At 42.6% G+C, this 18,810-nt stretch overlaps 1 protein-coding gene across 2 annotated transcripts in view; it reads right to left on the reverse strand.

The window, feature by feature from the left end:
• GALNT9 (polypeptide N-acetylgalactosaminyltransferase 9) overlaps window positions 1-18,810 on the reverse strand; it is a 135,535-nt gene that overhangs the window by 72,382 nt on the left and 44,343 nt on the right. For both annotated transcript variants that reach the window (XM_027732985.2, XM_039378902.1), the window contains exons 4-5: window positions 16,880-17,054; window positions 5,947-6,144 (exon numbers count right to left, since the gene is read on the reverse strand). In XM_027732985.2, coding sequence (XP_027588786.1) covers window positions 5,947-6,144; window positions 16,880-17,054 — 373 coding nt within the window. The remainder of the gene's footprint in view (window positions 1-5,946; window positions 6,145-16,879; window positions 17,055-18,810) is intronic.

An 18,810-nucleotide genomic window follows, 5' to 3' on the forward strand; every position in this document is an offset into this window, starting at 1 on the left:
GTTAGAAATGGATATATGAGCAAAACCAACTACCTTAGCATGTCTTAACCACTGCTCACCAGCCAAGGGACAGCACATGAGAAAGTGCATACCCTTAGCACTTCACAGCTTGAGAGTACAATATTAAACTTAACACCTGCTTTATATAAAGCAACCTTTTCCCTTAATCATGTACTTTCTAGCAAAACAGTGGCACTTTTAGAAGGAAGGTATCATAAAAGAGCAATTAGAGGTGCACTATTCTTTACCAACACCTCAAAGGTGTTGTGAAACTTAATTGATCTGTGGAATATTCTTTGACACAACTGAGGATGTTTTAAGCATTAATTATAATCAACAGCAGCACTTAAAGGATAATGTGGGAAACGCAGCAAAATGGGTTTTGCAGCTAAAAGCTTAAAATGCAGCATAGAATCATATTGATTCTGCACTGGAGAAAGACACAGCACAGTCAATTTGTGGAAATTACCTGACAGTGTGGTCACAGCAAGGGAAATGCAAGAGAGACATGACTCTGGGTAATGCCCTGGGGAAAGGGAGGGAGCAGAGAGAGCAGGGCTTTGTGAACTCTCCTTCCCTCCCTCCCTGCCTGCCTGTTGCAGCAGACACAGTGCAGGCAGCTGGAGGGCAGAGAGGGCAGTGCCTGCTTTGGGATGAGGCACCACAAACAGAGGGCACGCTGGCCAGGGATGACACTTGCTGTAGGTCTGAGTCACAACTATTTTGTTTTAGTGAGGTCCCCAGAAGCACAGCTCTGTCAGCAAAATTCCAGCAGGTGCCATACCCATTTCTCCACCCAGGTGCATCCCTCTCCTTCCCTTTACAGACAACTGAAAGATCCTGCCTGGGGCCTCTGTCAGGAACAAGTGAAGGAGAAAGGGATAAGCATCAGACTGACATGTTGCACGTGATACAGGAAATCTTCCTCTCCCTTATGCATCCTTCTCCCCTGCCTTAAGGTCAGTATATCTATATATCATCATCATCATGCAATCACGTCACATTTGAAACACTTTCCAGAGCATCCAAGTCCAATTTCCAGGACAACTGACAAATGGTCACACATAAATACAGAAATGTAAATATAAATGCAACTATAGATAAATATATAAATATAAATGTATATATACAGGCACGAGGAGAAAGAGAACGAGATTCAAATGACACATCACCCACCATATCTCTCTGAGTTTTCCACCTCCCCTGGCAGAATGTTTCATTGATTCAGGTTCTTAAGCAGCACCTCACCCCTGGCCTGACAGGTAAGTGGGGAAACCTGCACGATACCTGCATAGATACTTCTTTTTTCTTACAACTCTTGTCTTTTGCAAGAAGGAGTTACACCAGGCCCTGAGAACAGAACTCAAGGACAGATTTAGTTAGAGGGAAAAAAAAATGACAAGCTAATGCTCAGTTACAAAGGCAGGGCAAATATGGATGCAAAATAACTCTCTGATGACCCATGGAAGTATATTTTTTGGAACAGGCTGGACATCCATCAGAACCCAGACAAATAAAAGAGAAATTGCTCTGTTACAGGCTCCTGTGAACCAGAAACTGAAAAGAAGGCCATAATCAAAGCAATAAACAGTGTCCAGTGTTGTTATTACATGACAGCATGGTTTATCCTGAAAGACTTTACCTTCCTAAGCTCAGGTGCCCAGATGGGTTTCTTCCCAGAGCAGCGAAGACCCAACAGGGCTTTACCAGCATTGCTATGGTAGAGCAGCACGGGGTGTGACCTGCACCTGAGATGGGCACACAGCCCCCCAGATAAAGTAGGCAGCACAAACCACACCACTGGGGGCACATCCAGCTCTAATTTATACCCATGAGCAGGACACAAGGCACTCTCTCGAGCGGCTGGTGCTGCCCGTGTGAGAACATGTTCCTCCTGGTACCCGGCTATGGCATATTAAAGCAGTAAGTGAGAACATATGCAACAATGAAATGCACCACTGCCGCTGGAGGAAGATAAAATGGAGAGCTGTGCAGGGCTTGGCTGAGTGAGGCTGACTAATGACTGTAATGTTAGTGGCTGCTGATCAAGAAATCAAGTGCAGAGCAGTCCATCATAATCACGGCGGGTGAGGGAAGACGAGTCAGAGCAGAGCTCAGAATACCAGAGTCCTTCCTTGCTGGTCCAAAACCCAGAAAAAAATACTGCAGGCATTAAAAACCTCAGCTAGTTTCAATGCATAGTCAAATTCACTGGAAACCCTCAGAACTAGGATCTTTTGTCACACAGTTTGTTGCCAGATGATAAGGACGTTTCGGGGCAGCGTGCTCTGAGGAACACAAATGGGAAATGATGTGATGGACACAGCGTGTCAAAATAACAATCCTCATTTAAATCTTCACGTTAGGGACATCTCACATCTCAAATGTCAAACATGTAAAATGGATTGCCTGCAGAAGCCGATTCAGGGAACATCAATTGTTCTGAAGTTCAGAGTATTAATGTGGGCGAAAAAAAGAACCGACTTTAAAGTGTATCTGAAATCTTTACAAAATCTGACACTTTGTTCTTGCTATTTCTTTACCTTTGTTAGCACTTCAAGGCCACATCCCCATTGTCATTTAGACCACAAGAGCTGCTGTGACATTTTGTGGTGCACACTTGACATGACTGCCTATACAGTGCCCCACTGGCATGAGGGACAGTTCCTGCTCCTTCCCAGCAAGGCTCTGTGTAGGATCACACCACTGTCAGCATTCAAGAAATCAGAGGATCAGGCTTCAAATAGAAAAAATGTTAACAAAGAACTAAGCACATCTGTTATGTAGTCCTAGAAGAAAACAGGAATCGGACACTGCTTTCTAAATGTCTCACCCAATTCTGCAGATCGATGATATTTATTCATACAATGCAAACATGAGAAATGCCAGGGCTCTGATCCTCACTGATACCAGAGAAAACATGTTTCTTAACACTGAAAATCTTTAATCCCTTTGGAGATCTGGCAGGAAATACTCAGCTACACCAACCACAAAACCGGTCCCGGGGTTATTTGTTACAAGCCTTTTCTTTCACAAAACACACAGAGAGGCACAAACCAAACCCACTACTTGCTGAAGAGAGTGTCAAAGGAAGCCTTAAGAGGAACAGTGAGGACTAAATGAACTTGCAGTTTTCATGCTGATGAACAGTCCTGCAATCTCATGAAGCACTGAACAGACACATGCATCCAAACACCATCAATGTGGACCTGTTTGCACGTCTTGCAAAGTGGACTAAAACAGAAATCATTTCTTCAGTACGTGGTCTGGAAAGCTGGTTACAAAACCAAAACCTGTACCAAAGCAACAGAGATTTTGAAAACTAACTTTGCCTTCCTTTTGAAAATATACTTTAAATACTCTAAGCTACTAAGTTCCCATCATGGGTGCTTTCAAATTTCAATCCTAAGTATACAGGCTTCCTGATTCTTTCCATCAATAACACTCACACGTTCACTCTTCCCATTACCACAATTACACTGGAATATCACTGAAAAGCCACAAAATTGCACTGCATTTCTACAGGCAGGAATAACACAACAGCCAAATGCTCTAGCAAATCCACCCAGGTGCTACTGCTTCAGAGCCCCATCAGCAAGCAGAGCAGAGTGCTGTGAGGTGGATGCTCTGCTCCCCTGGATCACTGACTCCAGAGCACATGTGCCCAGGGAGACACGTACGTGTTCAAGGGTCGATGTTGATGCCTCTGCATTTCAGGGCATGGAATTCCTAATTTCCAGGAGAGATGCTCAGGCAATCACAACATGTCAGTGCTCCTGGTATTTGTCAGCAAGGGTTTGGTGTTCCCCTCCTTGTACTGCTTGTCTCTTCTGTCCCTGGGCAGTTTATGCACTGTTAAATTGGAGGGTTTGTTCACTCGGGTTCAGAATAAAATCACTGCTCTTGGGAGCAGCTACTTATGTGCATCAGATCTCAACACTGCTCAGTGCCTGAGTTTGGACCTTGTTCACTTCTGTGTCAGCCCAACTCAGTGCCAGTGTGACACCAGCAAGAGCCTGAACACAGACAAAGTCCATGGCACATCATGCCCTGTATTGCTGAAAAAAAACCCTCTCATCCCAGCAACACAGGGATGAGATTCCTCATCCTCTATTAAAAAGATCTGCAGTTGGATTTCCAGAAGTGTTTTGCAGAGGCAGCTTCCATGCCTTAGGGAGTGCATGACCTACCACCACTGAAATAATGTCCAAGATCTTGCTGAGATTTAACCTCTTAGTTCAGTCTTATCTGGTACTTGATCATTGTCTCCAGAACAGAAGATATTCAAATACTGGAGCAATCCATTGTGAAAATTAATACAGTACAGATGAACACAGATTTCCTGCATAAACTGGAAGTCATGTAGTGTGTAAAACCTTTCAGGATTGGAAGACTGAAACCTTGGTTTCAGGAATGAAATCTTTGGCTGATTAATTTTCATTCATCAATAAGCTGTTTCTCAGGGCTGAGTGAAACAGGTATAAAACACCTGCATTTTTAAAACAGTGCGAGGCAAGCAGGGCATGTTATCCAGGAAAACTGATTTCCCAAGTAATTTCTTTCCTGCTTATTGAGGTTTCAAGCCAAGCGAAGGGTCAGTGATGATGGACTGTGCTGTCCTCCAGTAAATAAGGTTAATGTTACTGTATAGCTCTGTTTTGCACTCACAGAGCATGAGAATGAACCTAAGTACAGCTTGCTCAAATACAGACTGAAATATTACTCTGCATGAGGGGCAGATCCTGTGAGGTGGCCCCGTCCAACTGATCCCTTGGATATGTGATCAGTTTGTCTGTGTCCTTTCACTTCCAAAGGATCACCTGGATCTTTTCAGGTGAGTATGTTGTTAGAAGTGTTTGGATGAACTTGTCAGGACCTGACAACTCAAGCTTTACACTGGAAAGGAAGTACATCAGCTTCTCTGCCAAAGCCCACACTGGGACCATACAGTAGAGTTTTAGCTTACTTTAGTTTGGAGGTGATATATGTGAAAATGAAGAAGACTCTAAGGTGGTAAGTTGTGTCCTTCCCAAGAAATCTTAAAAAACAGGGTAGAGCAATCTATTTTTTTTTTGCATACCTGGTCTTCATATTTTTTAGCATTTATTTCAACAGTTCCTAACAACAGTACCCTTAACCAAGTACAGAACATCTCAGAGGAGCTGCTAAGACGAGAGGAGATGAAGGGCTAGGGGATGTGAATTTTCAAACGAAGAGGAAAGAAAGCCCTTTTCACATAGGTTCCTATTTTCCCACTGTAACAATTCTCAAAAACACCTTCACAATTCATGTAACAGCATCTCCTTAGAAAATTCCATTTCTGTAATGTAATGTGCTCTCTTATAGAAAAAAATAAAATGGCACACTGACTCCACGGTCTGGGTTCATTTTAAAATTCAACCAGCACGAAAACTCAGAACATGTGAGCAGAGTTCCCAAAAAAATAAAGAAAAGTGCAACTCTTGAACAAAGCAAGGCTAGCACAGCTCCTGCTGGTGCTCATGGGAAGCTCTGGTTTGGGCTGATGGCCAAGACTGCTGCCCACAGAGCAGAAGTGAAACCAGCCTCTTTGTAATCATATACACACCACCTTTGTCATACACACAAATGTTCCACTGGCTTAACACCCATGCCAGAGTCCACTGGAAAGCAAAAGCTTAGATCCTGCTATCCTCCTAAGGGCCACAATATGAACTTGAAGGACATACTCACAGCTAGAGCACGTGCCCTTCTGTGCACACTGTGGTGCAGCTCTGAGAGGCAACACACGCAGCCCCACTTGTCACTCAAACAGCCCCAGCTTTGCAGAGCCATCTGTTCTCTGCAGCCTCCTTTCGCCCTCCCTGCCCAAAGCCTTTAGCCTTGCCTTTCACTTCAACTGCCCTTGGCAGACAGCTGGGATGGAAACATCGCCAGTCCCGAGGTGACAGCACAGGGGAGATTTACCTGATGGGAGCTGACTCATCCCCTTTATCGAGCCAGTCCTGGGGTGGGATTATGTACATGCACCAGAGCCCCCAGTTGTAGCCGTGGGCGGCGTTGGCGTATTGCTGCACTTCAAACGTGTTGTACTTGATGTTGTCGATGGCCGGCAGGATGATCCGCTTCCGATCCTCTTTGATCCGGGTAAGGGCAGGTTCCACCCTGGGAGCAACAAAAACAGAGACATGTTTTACAGGTTTTACAGCCCCCCAGTAATCCCAGGTCCTGCCTGGCAGGCTGATGAAACCAGGTTCTCTAACACTGCAAGCATTAACCCAGCGAGACGGCAGCCCAGAGCTGCCCCTGGGACCAAACCCACTGTCACACACTGAAGGGGGGGGACACTTCACACAGCAACTGCACAGGAATTATTACCTTTAGGAACCTGTACCAGAGTTAAACAACACAAAACCTGACCAAACACCTCTTCTGAGGCCTGGAGACTGTTAATTCATCTCACAATGGACAAGTGTTGAGAGACACCATCACCACGAGCAGTTAAATGGTCTCACCGGCTACACCACCGGGGCTCCTGCTGGCCATTAAACACCAGCTCTGCTGACATGGCCTGAAGAACTAAACACACAGCAAGGGCTGCAAGAATCTGAAGGTGACTCAAAGGTTTTAATCTTGTTTCCTAAGGACTGACCCCACGGGATCTAGTTTGAATGACAAGTATGGCTGCATTATTCCTTCTAAAACCTCTTTGGTGATGAGAAGATTTCAATTGCCAGATGGTGCAAAAGCAGCGAACTGCAGGAAATGTTCCATCATTTCAAAAGGCTTTAAAACATCAATGTGCTTTCAACAGAAGCTACATCCCAAAAGGAAAGTAAAAAGCTTCAGTGCAAACACTCATTTCTGACCAAGGTAGTCTGAAGTCGCTATGAATTTACAGAGAAAGTGATCCAAAGAGGTAGCAGACTTACATAAGGGTGGAAATCACTCCTCAAAGTAGTATTAGAAACAGCCACTGGTTCAGCCCTTTGTAACTGTGTTTCCCCTTGAAACAAGCTTTGAAGATTTTGCAGAGCTCTCACATGTATCTTTAAGGGAATGGTGGTTTGCTGCGATTCACAAAGGTAGTGGGATTTGAACACTGATCTTTTCTCATTTTCCTTTTGCTGTTGGTTAAAAGGCAATTGTTCCTTCATGGTTTCAAGTTTGTTATTTTATATATTGTTTGTTATATTTAGTTTGTTACCATGAATTTTCTTGTGCAGGGCAACAGAAAGGGAAAGGCTTATAAAGTTAATTCAAACTGCATTTTCAGTCTTCACTACCTCCATCTGAACTATCATAAATTTTCTGATCTGTTCTGTAAGAAGACAGAAATTTCTCTGTAATTGAATACAGCCAAAATATTTGTCATTTTGTACACAGTCTCCCTATTGCTTACATGAGGTTGTGTACTGCTTGCCTTCTCTTCTTTTTGCTGCTCCTACATGAGTAAAAATAGACACAGATTCAGTGAAACCCTTGAGTATTGATGATGAGCTGCTTACTGCAAATAAACCATCACAAAACAGAGCATAACTGACAAAAAGACAAGGTGTCACAGTATTGCATCTGGAGAGAAGAGCAAGAGACTTAAACTAGCTTAATTTGGATTCCTCCAGAAAACTGACATTTGAATTTATCAGCTGGATGCCAATAACACAGAGAATGGAAGTTTTAATAAAAAGGATGATCACAAGCATGGTGGGAAAAAAAGAATGACATTGCAAGTCACAGAAATTTCCTCTGGCCAGGAAGGTTATAAAAGAGATGTTCATCTCCTATTCAACACATATTGTTTTGTTACTCTCCTTGATTTATTCTGGGAATAAATCAATGGATCCCTCATGACTGGAATGGCCTGAGGTCACCCTTACTACTGCTTGCCACCTGTAATTTTAGGTGCAGTACTTATATTGTCAAAGCCCAAGGTCCTGTGAGGTACCAAAAATCTCCACAGAAGCACGAAAGCTCAGCAGCCTAAAGGAGGACAGTGATTTCAGCTCTATTTTTGGCAATACTTTTTTTTAAACTTTTTTTCTTTTTGTTTTCATGACATTTAAAGAGCTATACCCCAGACTCAAAGGAGTTTTTTTTTTTCTTTCTGTTGGAGAAACAAGAAACAAATGAGAGACTCAGGACAGTGCAGCACATGATGCAGACTCTCAATTCATGTGGTCTTTGGGCTACACTTTGGCACCTCCATAAAGAGCCAATGTGACCTTCCAAATCAGGACAAGCCACTTCTGTTGTCAATATGAGATTATATTTATGAGATTAAGTGTTTTAAAAACCAGTGGGTGGACAGCAGAAAAACTCTTGCAAATCCAACAAAGCAGGGACTAATGCAGAAAAGCTGATTCTGCTCAGTTCTTTCCATCATGTTATCTGTGCTTACCACCTTAGAGGCAGCAGAAGAAAACACAGAACAGTGGACACTTCAGCCAGACACTCCCATCACAAATCCAGTGCCCCCAGCTCCCTTCTGGCCTCTGCAACAAAGGCTTTCAAAATACCAAACAACAGGTACAGGTGTCACTAATGACAGGCCACTAATTGTTGGACAGGAAGAAGAATCCTCCTCTTCAAGATTTTAAAGTAAAAAAATGACCTTGGTGCAGATCACCCTCCATGCAAAGCACCTGGAGCAGGACCCTGGTTACAGAACAAGACTGTTTAACCATCACACTTAAAACCATCCTGGAGGTTCCAAATTTCTTCTACAGTTCCTCCTTGTGTGCTTGTTTTTCAAGTATTTTACTTTATAGGGTAGACTGAGATTGTGTAATGAAAAAGCTAAAAGGAGACAAGGAATTCTCCTCCCTTAATGTCAGATGCCTGCAAAGGACCCCCCACATCCAAGGTAACTGCCTCAGACTTTCATTCTCAGCAGAGGGAGAGGGAGGCTGGCACTTTTACAGTCAGATGCTTCTCATAATAATGCAGACACTGAAACTAGGTGAGATTAATAATGTTGAATTATTTTGAATAAAAAGGGAATTTAGCCTGCTACTTTGCAAGACAGCTTAAAATTGGACTGCTGAAGTGTATCCCACATAATGGTTAGAGAAAGAATGTGAAGAAAATATTTAACAGTCACTCTGGTTTTCAGCCCTTAATCATATCTGTGATTGTGTTAATCCAATACTTGAGTCCTGGCAATGCTAACCTAGGTCCTTGCTATCTTCATTACACAAAGAACAATCCATTCCCAGCTCTGGGGCTGCTCTCACACCAGCCAGCACCAAACTACTCCTGTCACTCTACAGTTGACTAATTCCTGTGTTTTTCCAGTTGTATGACTCACATTTATTACCACCTGACACAGTGCTTTGCATCTGAATGGCACAAGGAGGGATCTCTGGAGTGTAATGCAACAGTTGGGTCAAAACACACGATGAAATTCCATTAATCTCTATCAATCTGTTAATGTGAAATCCCAGATTTTGAACTTCCATGAAATCTGAGGCGTCTGTAAGCTGTCCATGTGATCAAAGTTCTGCTTCTGTCCCCCTCCACCCCAAAAATGTAAATGTTCAAGATACCACTTCTCCAATATCTCCGCCCTCGAGCTATGCCATGCCAAGGTCATGGACTGAATTGGGATGAAAGCAACTGCTGCAACTTCCTTTTCTAAAGCTCCCATCTCACCCATGGAGATGATTTTCTACCTCTGTTGGTGATCATATCCCTGTGGGTATTAGGAACAGGAAAGGTTCAGTATGTGGACAGACTGCACAGCTATCTAACTCCCCAGATATGTTCACACCCACAAGAAAGCAGGCTCTGAGTCACAGATGGAAAGAGAAAATCCAGGATAGAACTGTCCTCTGTTCTGAACTCTGGCTTTGTCTAATTGCTTCAGGTTTTTGAAAGGGTTATGATTAAATCTTTCCTAGTAATTTCTAGGGTTTTTTTCCCCTAATTTTAAACTGTTACATTATTATGCAGATTTACCCACCCTCTTTACAGACACCAGCATTCTTTCTCTGTTTTTTTTTCCCCCTTGTCTTGTTTTTTCCTCTGTGCACCTGCAGAAGTCAGATGCTTCTGGCAGCTCACAGGACTGAAAGGACAGAGGGGAAGGGGTTGCTGAAGTCCAAGTACGTTCTACATGCTGTGGTGATGAGCTGCAATATGTTGAGTGTTTTCTTTCCACGTGGCCACCGCTGGCAGTGAGGCAGGATTGAAGGATTCAGCCCTGCCTGATCAGGTACATAAGCCAGATGTGAATTTTGAGATTCATCTCTGTTTTTCACAGATGCAAAAATATTAGGTTCCTACCTTGTATCTGAGCCGATGTGCTTTATGGGCACAGAGTAGCACAGATTGTTAACAAGTTATTTACTGGAGCAAGAGCAAAAGTTCTCCCAGGCATATTCACAGACTTGATGGATTTCAGGAAACTAAACATAATCAAAAGATTCAGCTTTAAAGGTAATGCTTCACAGCAGCCAGTTGTTTTTTTTCACCTAATAAAACCCAAGCAGACAATTTGGACTGAAATTTGAGTGACATATGAAGATCCTCCCTTCTTTCCTCTCTTAAAATACACATTTGTCAGTGTCCTCCTCTCACTCTGAATAGATTGCTGATGAGCAGATAAACCCAGAAGAGAAAGGACAGTAAATTCAGTTCTCCTACAGACCCCACCGGGCTAAAGGGTGTTTCCACTTTGGTTTTATTTCTCTGAAGCAGTTCCAGCAATACAGGAATATAGTGCTGAAGTCTCTTTCCCAGGACTCATCCCTGTGACTGACAGAGCTTAGCTGGAACTCCATGAAGCAACATCACTTTTCCAGGATTTCAGTGGGCTTCCCGAAGGCACCAGGACAGGCTGGGCACAACATCCACAGCAGGTGCCTTGGTGAGTGACTCCTCCTTTCAGAAACTCTCCTGGGGGATTTGTGGAAGGAATCTCTGATCAGGAGCAAACTCACAACAAAATGATGTGTCGATTTGTCAGAGTGTGTTGAGCATATCACCAAACAAACAGCACATGTATTTAATGCTCTTGCCTACCAGTTGGAAGATTCCTGCATGAACACTGGATTTCCCAAGGTGTTGGACACCCATGACTTTATTGGGAGTTCCAGCAATGCCAGAACTGTGGGTCTCAAGGACTAAGTGCTCCCAGGATAAACACTGGAGGCAAAAAGAGGTGAAAGGCAGAATTTAACCCAGAGTACAGAATAAGCCTGTAAGAAGACTGAGAGCAAAGGCAGGGGTCAAACTGTGTTATCACAGGTTTCTCTAATCCCCTTGTAAGTCTATCTCTGAACATATATGCATTCTGTATTTAACACTGGGTTGATTCAGAGCAGCTCAAACCCCACGGGAAAGCACAGCAAACAAAAACCGTGTGCTGCCTCACATCCTTATCAGACTGCTGGAGAATTCATGCCATGGGGAAGTCTGATTTTCCACAATGCTAGAAAGAACAGCTTCTTCCAGAAAAAAAAAAAAAACACAGATAAAAAGAAGTTAGTTATGAGCTCCTCAGTGCACATGATTATATAATTCACCTTTTAAAATATGTAAAAACACCTGCTGACTTCAAGCAGACTTTTAAAAAGGTACAACATAGGGTTAGGGAAACCACATGATTGCTGCAGGTCAGAGAGCTGCCCAACTCTGCTACTTCAATAGCCTTCACAACTTCAGGGATGCTTTGCTAACATGTAGCATCTGAGAAGCAAAGCCCACTCTCCAGTTCTTAATCAGAATGATTGAGATTTGTCAATCATTTGTCAATAAATTCCTCACCGCCGCTCAAATGTCACTTTTTCTAAATTGGTTCAAAAGTAAATCCTTTCCTAAATGACAGGAATTGCATTGGGAAATGTCTCTCAAATTCTGCCCTGTTCCAAGTGGGTACACAAATACCCTAATCTTTGGGTTCTTTTGAGATAAGCATGTATCTTTTTTTTCCTCTCCACAACCACTACGTTAATTTTTACTCCAATGAAAAATGAAGAATTGGACATTAAAAAAAAAAAAAAAATCCAGCCTTTATTTTTTCAGCTTTCACAAATCAGAATTTCTTTTTCTTGCAAGCATTTAAGGAAGAGTCCTTACAAGACAGAAATGAAAGACAACATGGTCTCATCTGCTCGATTTTATGCCTCAGTGGGTTTAACACCGTATTTTACTCTGGCTCTACCACTGTCAGATACCATGAAGTGTAAACTTAACACAGGACTGTAAGAAAAAAAAAAAAGCTGTGTAAACTGAAAGCTTATTTTGCATGATTTTATACGCTACCTCACATTTCACTGACAATACACATTTATCAGATGCAGACAAGCAGATCTACTGGCACACATAATTCTTCACTGAGGCCATCTGAGGAATATTTAATGCAGAATGCCTTTCCTGTAAATAAGTGTTCAGAGAACTGAAAAAGAAATAAATTTCATACTCCCTTCCTGGGTCTCTAAGAGAAAAGAGAGGAATTCCCCACCTGCTCTCCCTGATATCTCTATTGGCATTCCTGTGTGCCCAGGGAAGTTTCAGACCTGCAGCCCCCAGCCAGGTGCAGAGTCAAAGATCAGCTCTTTGGCTGCCAAATCTCAACAGCTCTTTTCTGCACCACTGAAAAGCAACGAGGATGCTCCAATGAACACTCCAGGTCGCTGAGGTAGATGAATAGTTGAAGCTGCTTTTCTGGTACGTCCTCTCAATGTAGGCTGGCACTGTCCCATGGATCTGAAGGGCCCACATGGCTTATGTTCACGCTTTCCTCTCCATTCACATGATGCTAGTTCCCTTTTGCTATCTAAAACATGTATTCCATCAAGTTACCAAATTGATCCAAAGGCTTTGGATGAGAAAAAACACCCTTAATAAACATATGTCCTTTCCTCTGCATAAATAAAACATCCCAGGTCAACCCTGGCATGGTAGCAGGGATGCTGCCATGAACCATGTCCTGGGCAGGAGGGATGTGCTTGAACCCTCCAGAGGGGAGGGAATGCACAGGGGAACAACTGCAAAGATGGTTTTGCCCTCACCTTCACCACCTCTCTCACTAGAAAAAAAGAACCATCTGGACCTTACCAGGTCCCCAAAGACCCAACTGAGCTTGAACAGGGGGGACAGGGAGTTCACCTGCTGACAGAGATTGGCTTCCAGCTCATTGCATGAAAATGTTACAAGGGAGCTCTCAGGGGGACAAAGACCTTGTGGCTGTGCTCCACAAAAGCATAACCATGTCTCTGTCACAGAGCACTTGGGATAACCAAAGTTAGAAGACCAGGAGGAAATCAACTTCCTTTTTCCTTTACACACCATGTCAGGAGTCCATTGCTCACAGCCACTGCAGCAAATTGCACTGCATCTCACAGGATAGAGCAGCACCTGCAAAGTATCATCCACAGACCCAGGGATCTTGATCTTTAGTTCTTTGTAGTTCATTAAAACACCAGTTTTCTATATTTTTAAAGCACTGCCAACTTCGGGCATAGTCCATAATGATGGGATCTGTATGACACAGTCTGATGGATACTCAGCTTATATTTCAGGTTCTCTTTCTCGTGTCAGGCTGTCTCTGTCTCCCTGTTATATTGAAATCTTTTGATTAAATCCTCTTACTTCACTGCTTCCTTATTGATACTCCCCCTTTGTCTGGCAAAATTTTAATTACCATGGTACTGCATAACTCCATTCAGTGCTCTGATATTACCTCAGTGATAGGAGCAAAAGCAATTCCTAAGACAGAATGTAACTATAATACTCTATCATTATGTCTTCCTTTATGGCTCCTAGCACCCTCTTTATGGCTGCTAATATATTGTGGTTTCTGCCTTTCACTTACTGATTTCTGCTCTCCTTCACTCAATGTGTCCTTTTTCTCACCCAGAGAATTAACACCCTACCTCTGCTATCTCTCTTTCCTGCTCCCAGACACAGTGTAGGGAAGTTCTCTTCTCCTCCTCGTGCTATTCTTTCCCATCTCTCAAAGACAGGAGTCTACACAATGCTCTACATGTTCTGCAACACAATCAGCATCCAGGATGTGATGGTCTGCACTCAGGGTTACTGTGGCTTAGCACACAGTGGGGGGACCTAATACAAAAGTCAGGGCAGGAATGCTGAAATCTTCAGAGGACTGAAGGGAAACTGAGCTATACCAGCTTAAATATACCCTCAGAGAGGAAAGTACAGCAGCTTTTCATACCCACTGCTTCTGCTGGGTTGCTGACTCCTGTTAAGTAACCATTAAAAACAGACCTGGTTCTACTGCAGGAGAGGTAGAATTTTACACATGAACTGTACAAATACATTATCACGTAATTTTAGTTTAAAATTCCATTTGAGAATTAATGGCAATGGCCTCCCTTTCAGGCAGCCACTCTCACAGCAGCAGTATTGGCTCACACCATCAAAAGCCTTAAGGGGAACGGGTCAGTCAAAAATCACTGCTCTGCAATAACATATTTCTACACCTGAGAAGCCAAAAAGCAGCAATTAAGCACAGCAAAATAAATAATTCAATGGCTTATTTGACCTGCCAGGTTGCAGAGTGTTTTTTTATATCCTACCAGATTGTATTTTAGTTTAGAAGAAGTGTCCCTGGAGAGCAATGCTGTGAGAGCCCATAAAATGCTATAATGAGAAATAAGGCCAAAATTCACCTGTAAATGGCCCACTATTGTTAAAAGAAGTTTTTTTGTTATTGGTCCTGGATATTTCATGAGAAAGTGAAGAAGTCCTTCTTTGATTCTATATGAGTTAATCTGCCAACTGATTAGGCAGGTAAAGCAGCCATAGATTGGAAGACTAGAATTGCACTGCAGGTACTTGACTTTTAGATGGAACACAAACCAAACAGAAAGCTAATGCTCTTTTCTGTGGTAAAGGAATTGGCTTCTTTTTAATTGCCTCACAAATAATCCAGAGACAGCTTTGAGTGGGAGCAATCCATGTGGCCTCTGAATACACAAATATGCACTGAAAATGGGGGGAAATATTCATTCAAGATGCACCTAAATAGGAGAACAGAACAGCAGTACCTTAACAAGAGACTCCTGCCTCACTCCCAAGTTTATAGGGCTGGGAGTGTGGGTAATTGTAACCTGGTGGGGAAAAACAAAGCAGCCCAGATGGAAGGACTTTAGTCCCTCCCAGTAAAAGAAGATTAGATGAAAATGGAGCTGACAGGCACCCGCATGTGCACAGGTGGGCAGCACTAAAAGCAGGAGGAGGTGGGCAGAGCAGGGCAGCACTAAAACCAGGAGGAGGTTGGCAGAGCAGGGCTGGAGGTGGCTCAGCAGCCACAAGGGTTGAGTGGAAGAACAGTGGGAACCCCAGTGGGGAGCACTTGGAGCACACACGGCTCTGGGACATGAGACATGTGTCTGCCGGCCCCACACACCTGCTGGGGCTGCTCCAGAGCCCAGGGATCCCAGAGCAGCTGCTGAGCCCAGCTCAGCACACTGGGCATGCTGTGGAAAGGACAGGGGACCAGGGAGGATGCAATAAATGCAGACACTCTTTATCTCGGCCATATACACACTCTCTCATTCACTGAGCAGTCTGCGTTCTTGCTCTGCTGATTTGAACCCTTTCTGACATTAATGCAACGCAGTAAGGTTCAGAAAAACCCCTAACAAACCCCAAAGCAACCACAAAGCCCTTTCCTGCTTACTGACACCGCTGCCGAGCTTGGCTGGGTACAGCACATCAGTCAGATCTCAATGTCCTTCATAAAATTATAACAAAATTCTCCATAAGACTCAGAAAACTGCAGCTTGGGCAGGACAAGCACTGGGAACAGCACCCAGAGCATGCTCTCCCCAGTCCCCAATCCTGCCCCATAGCTGATATTACCCTAGATGAATGTTTGCAATGATTTGAAAGACCTACTTGCTTTAAAAGTAAATAAATAAATTAAACCAGCTCTTAAGCTTCTAGAAAACTACTACAACTGCTATTATAGTCTAACATAGTCCTAGGGAAAAAAAATGGGATGAACATAAACCAGGTGCACTACAAGACTTATTTTACTGCATCTTCCATTTTATAAAGATATTCATGAACATATAAAAATAAACACTCCACTCCTTTGCAATTAAGTTTCTCCCTAGTTGTAAGTACAGCTATTTTTAGTTTTAATTTGAGGATATCTCCCAGAATTGCAGAGCATAATCATTTCCACCATAACTCTGCATCATCATTATCAAATAAGAGCCTATCTTTGGAAAACACACATTTTACATGCTGAAGGTCCCAGCAGCCCTTTTTCAGCTGACTGTACATATCAGTTCCTTCAGTCCCCACTTCAAGTAATGCAAAATATTGGCCACCAAGTGGTGCTACAAAGGTTTACTCCAAATGCAGATCTGGCCCATTAAACCCAAGACTGTTCTTCCCTTGCAAACCAAAGGAGGATGAGGAAAGGTGCACTAATTTCAAGCTCCATTAAAAATGCAGGAAATAATTTAATGTTTCCCGCAAACGTAAAGGCAAGAAAATTTATGAGGAAATCAGATTGGTATTCAACTTTCCAAGACGAAATGACAGAAAATGACAAGGAGGTAAAAGAAGTATTTGAAAGCATCTGGCCCAAAGGTCCTTAATGGTGTCTCCCCATTTGACGGCTCCCGGGATTTCACATCCATTGTAGTTACAATTACTTCCCTCTCTACTGAGCTGTCCTAGACCAGTCACAGCAGCTTTTTTATGGATCTTACAGTCATTGCAGAAGACTCTCAGCAATGTTGCAATAATCAAGGACATTATTCCAAAGTAACTGCTGATGGGGTGACACCAGCCCACAGCCACCTCACCCCCACGGCTCCTCAGCTTCCCTGTCGCTGAGCAAATCCTTGCACAGCCCCTGAGACACAGAGCCCACTGTCCCAGAGCCAGCCTGCCCCTGGGGACAGCCAGCACTTACCAGCCAATGTTGAATTCCACATGGGCATCAAAGAAGCCGACGACAGGAGAGGTTGCTGCTTTCCAGCCCTGGATCCTGGCTCGGATCAGTCCTTCTCGTTTGTTGTTGCGCACGATTTTCACCAGGCCTGGGTATCTTTTATTGACATACTGGTCCAGATTAAATTTTAGCTCAACTGCAGGACAAAAAAAAAAAAACAAACAAAAAACCACAGACATTTAGAATGAGAAAAGCCCTGCAATGTTATGCTTTACTTTAATTTATTCTGCAACAGAAAGGGAAAGAGATCCTTCAAGTAATCCTAAATCCTTTCTCATTCTCACAGATACAAACCAAGTACTGTGGTTGTGGCATGGGCTAATTCCACGGGTATCAGCTCAGAGAAATTCTCTACACATCAGAGATTTGCCCAGGTTTAATATGGCTTGATGGATTTGAGTATAGTTTTGAAGAGGTAGTTTGCCAAAATATTTTTAAATAATTACTATTCTAATTCTCTGATGATTTGAATTAGGTTACAAGTGGCCTCTGGAGGAGCAACTCTGGCCACAAAGCAGTGTAACATGGCAGTCTGGTGATTATTTGTTCTGATTTATGCTGTTCAGTAAGAGTTTGAAAAATAACCTCAATGGATTTGGGTCAAGACCTAATTCAGATCACAATTAATTTCTCTTCATTTTAGGGTTTTCCCTTAAATATAATCAAGACTCCTTAATACCAGGCTTCTTTCCCATTGAACTAAATGGATACTGAAGATCTCAAATAGACTTCTCTTTTGTTCATTTTCAGGCATTCAATCACAGACAGAGCAGAATTCATTCACCCTTTTTTCAGCCTCATTTCAAGAGGTTTATAAACAGGCAAATTACCAAAATGCTCTCTCTATTTTTTGAAAATCAATCTAGTTTAGTAATTCATTTACACTGCAGCTTATTCATAATGGGGCTTTTGCTCAAATGTATTTATTAGGAAAACTAGAAGAAGCTTCCAGGATGTTAGAATCCTCATTCTTGCGATCTATAGTACCCAGTAGGATCATTATCACTGGAATCAAAGACCTGATAAATCTCCAGTTACCAGGAAGAGCAGCAGAGAAAAGCCACAGAAGAGTTCACTGAGAAACAATGAGTTCAGTTCTCCTCAGTATTACATTGACTCCAGCACTCTGCAATCTCACATAATTACTCCATAGGTTACGCTGCCATAAGTGAAATCTGAATTGCATTAACATTTTTCTTAAACCTGTATGTTTTGGAATTCAGTTTTGTTTGAGCTCTTTCTTCTCTCAACCTTCCTCTCTCTTCAGGGATCTTGAAGAGTAAAAGTAACTTAAAACTGAAACACTTAATTAAAGCTGTTATTCTGTGAAGGAAATGCTAAACTTCAGGCTTATTTTAAATAAAGATGATTTTAGAAGATGCAGCAGTTCTAGAAGACTAAGGTATAACAACTTAAAACACAACAACACTGCTAGTCCCTTGTATCCTGAGAGTTCTTCAAACTTGATTGTGTTGTGCTGATCTATAGCACTCTATATGTATGTATGTTCTGAGTTTGGATTGCTGCAACACAAGTGCTATTTTTACACGAGTGAACCAGATGACCTGAAAGCTGCATGTGCTTTGTGCCCGTTCTGTTTCATTCTCACACACAAATTTACTCCCTATCTCAAAAAAAGAAAAAAAATCAGGCTCAAAATCTGACTTTATCAACACCTCTTTAAATCCTGAAAAAAGTGTGCTACTATGTAAAAGAGCAGAAACTATCTTAAAGGAGAATCTGTAGCCCCATTTTTCCTTGAAAGTAGAATTTAAAATTTTAGTCTACTAATGACAATGTTCCTCTGGATCTGAAAATTTGGACAGAAGTGTCCTATTAAGACTGCCTATCACAAATGTCACTTATTCTGTGAGGATTTCAATGAAATCAAC

The sequence above is a fragment of the Pipra filicauda genome, unplaced genomic scaffold, assembly GCF_003945595.2.
Source record: "Pipra filicauda isolate LSUMZ 115617 unplaced genomic scaffold, ASM394559v2 scaffold14_size4853619_pilon, whole genome shotgun sequence".
In the NCBI taxonomy this organism is placed as follows: domain Eukaryota; kingdom Metazoa; phylum Chordata; class Aves; order Passeriformes; family Pipridae; genus Pipra; species Pipra filicauda.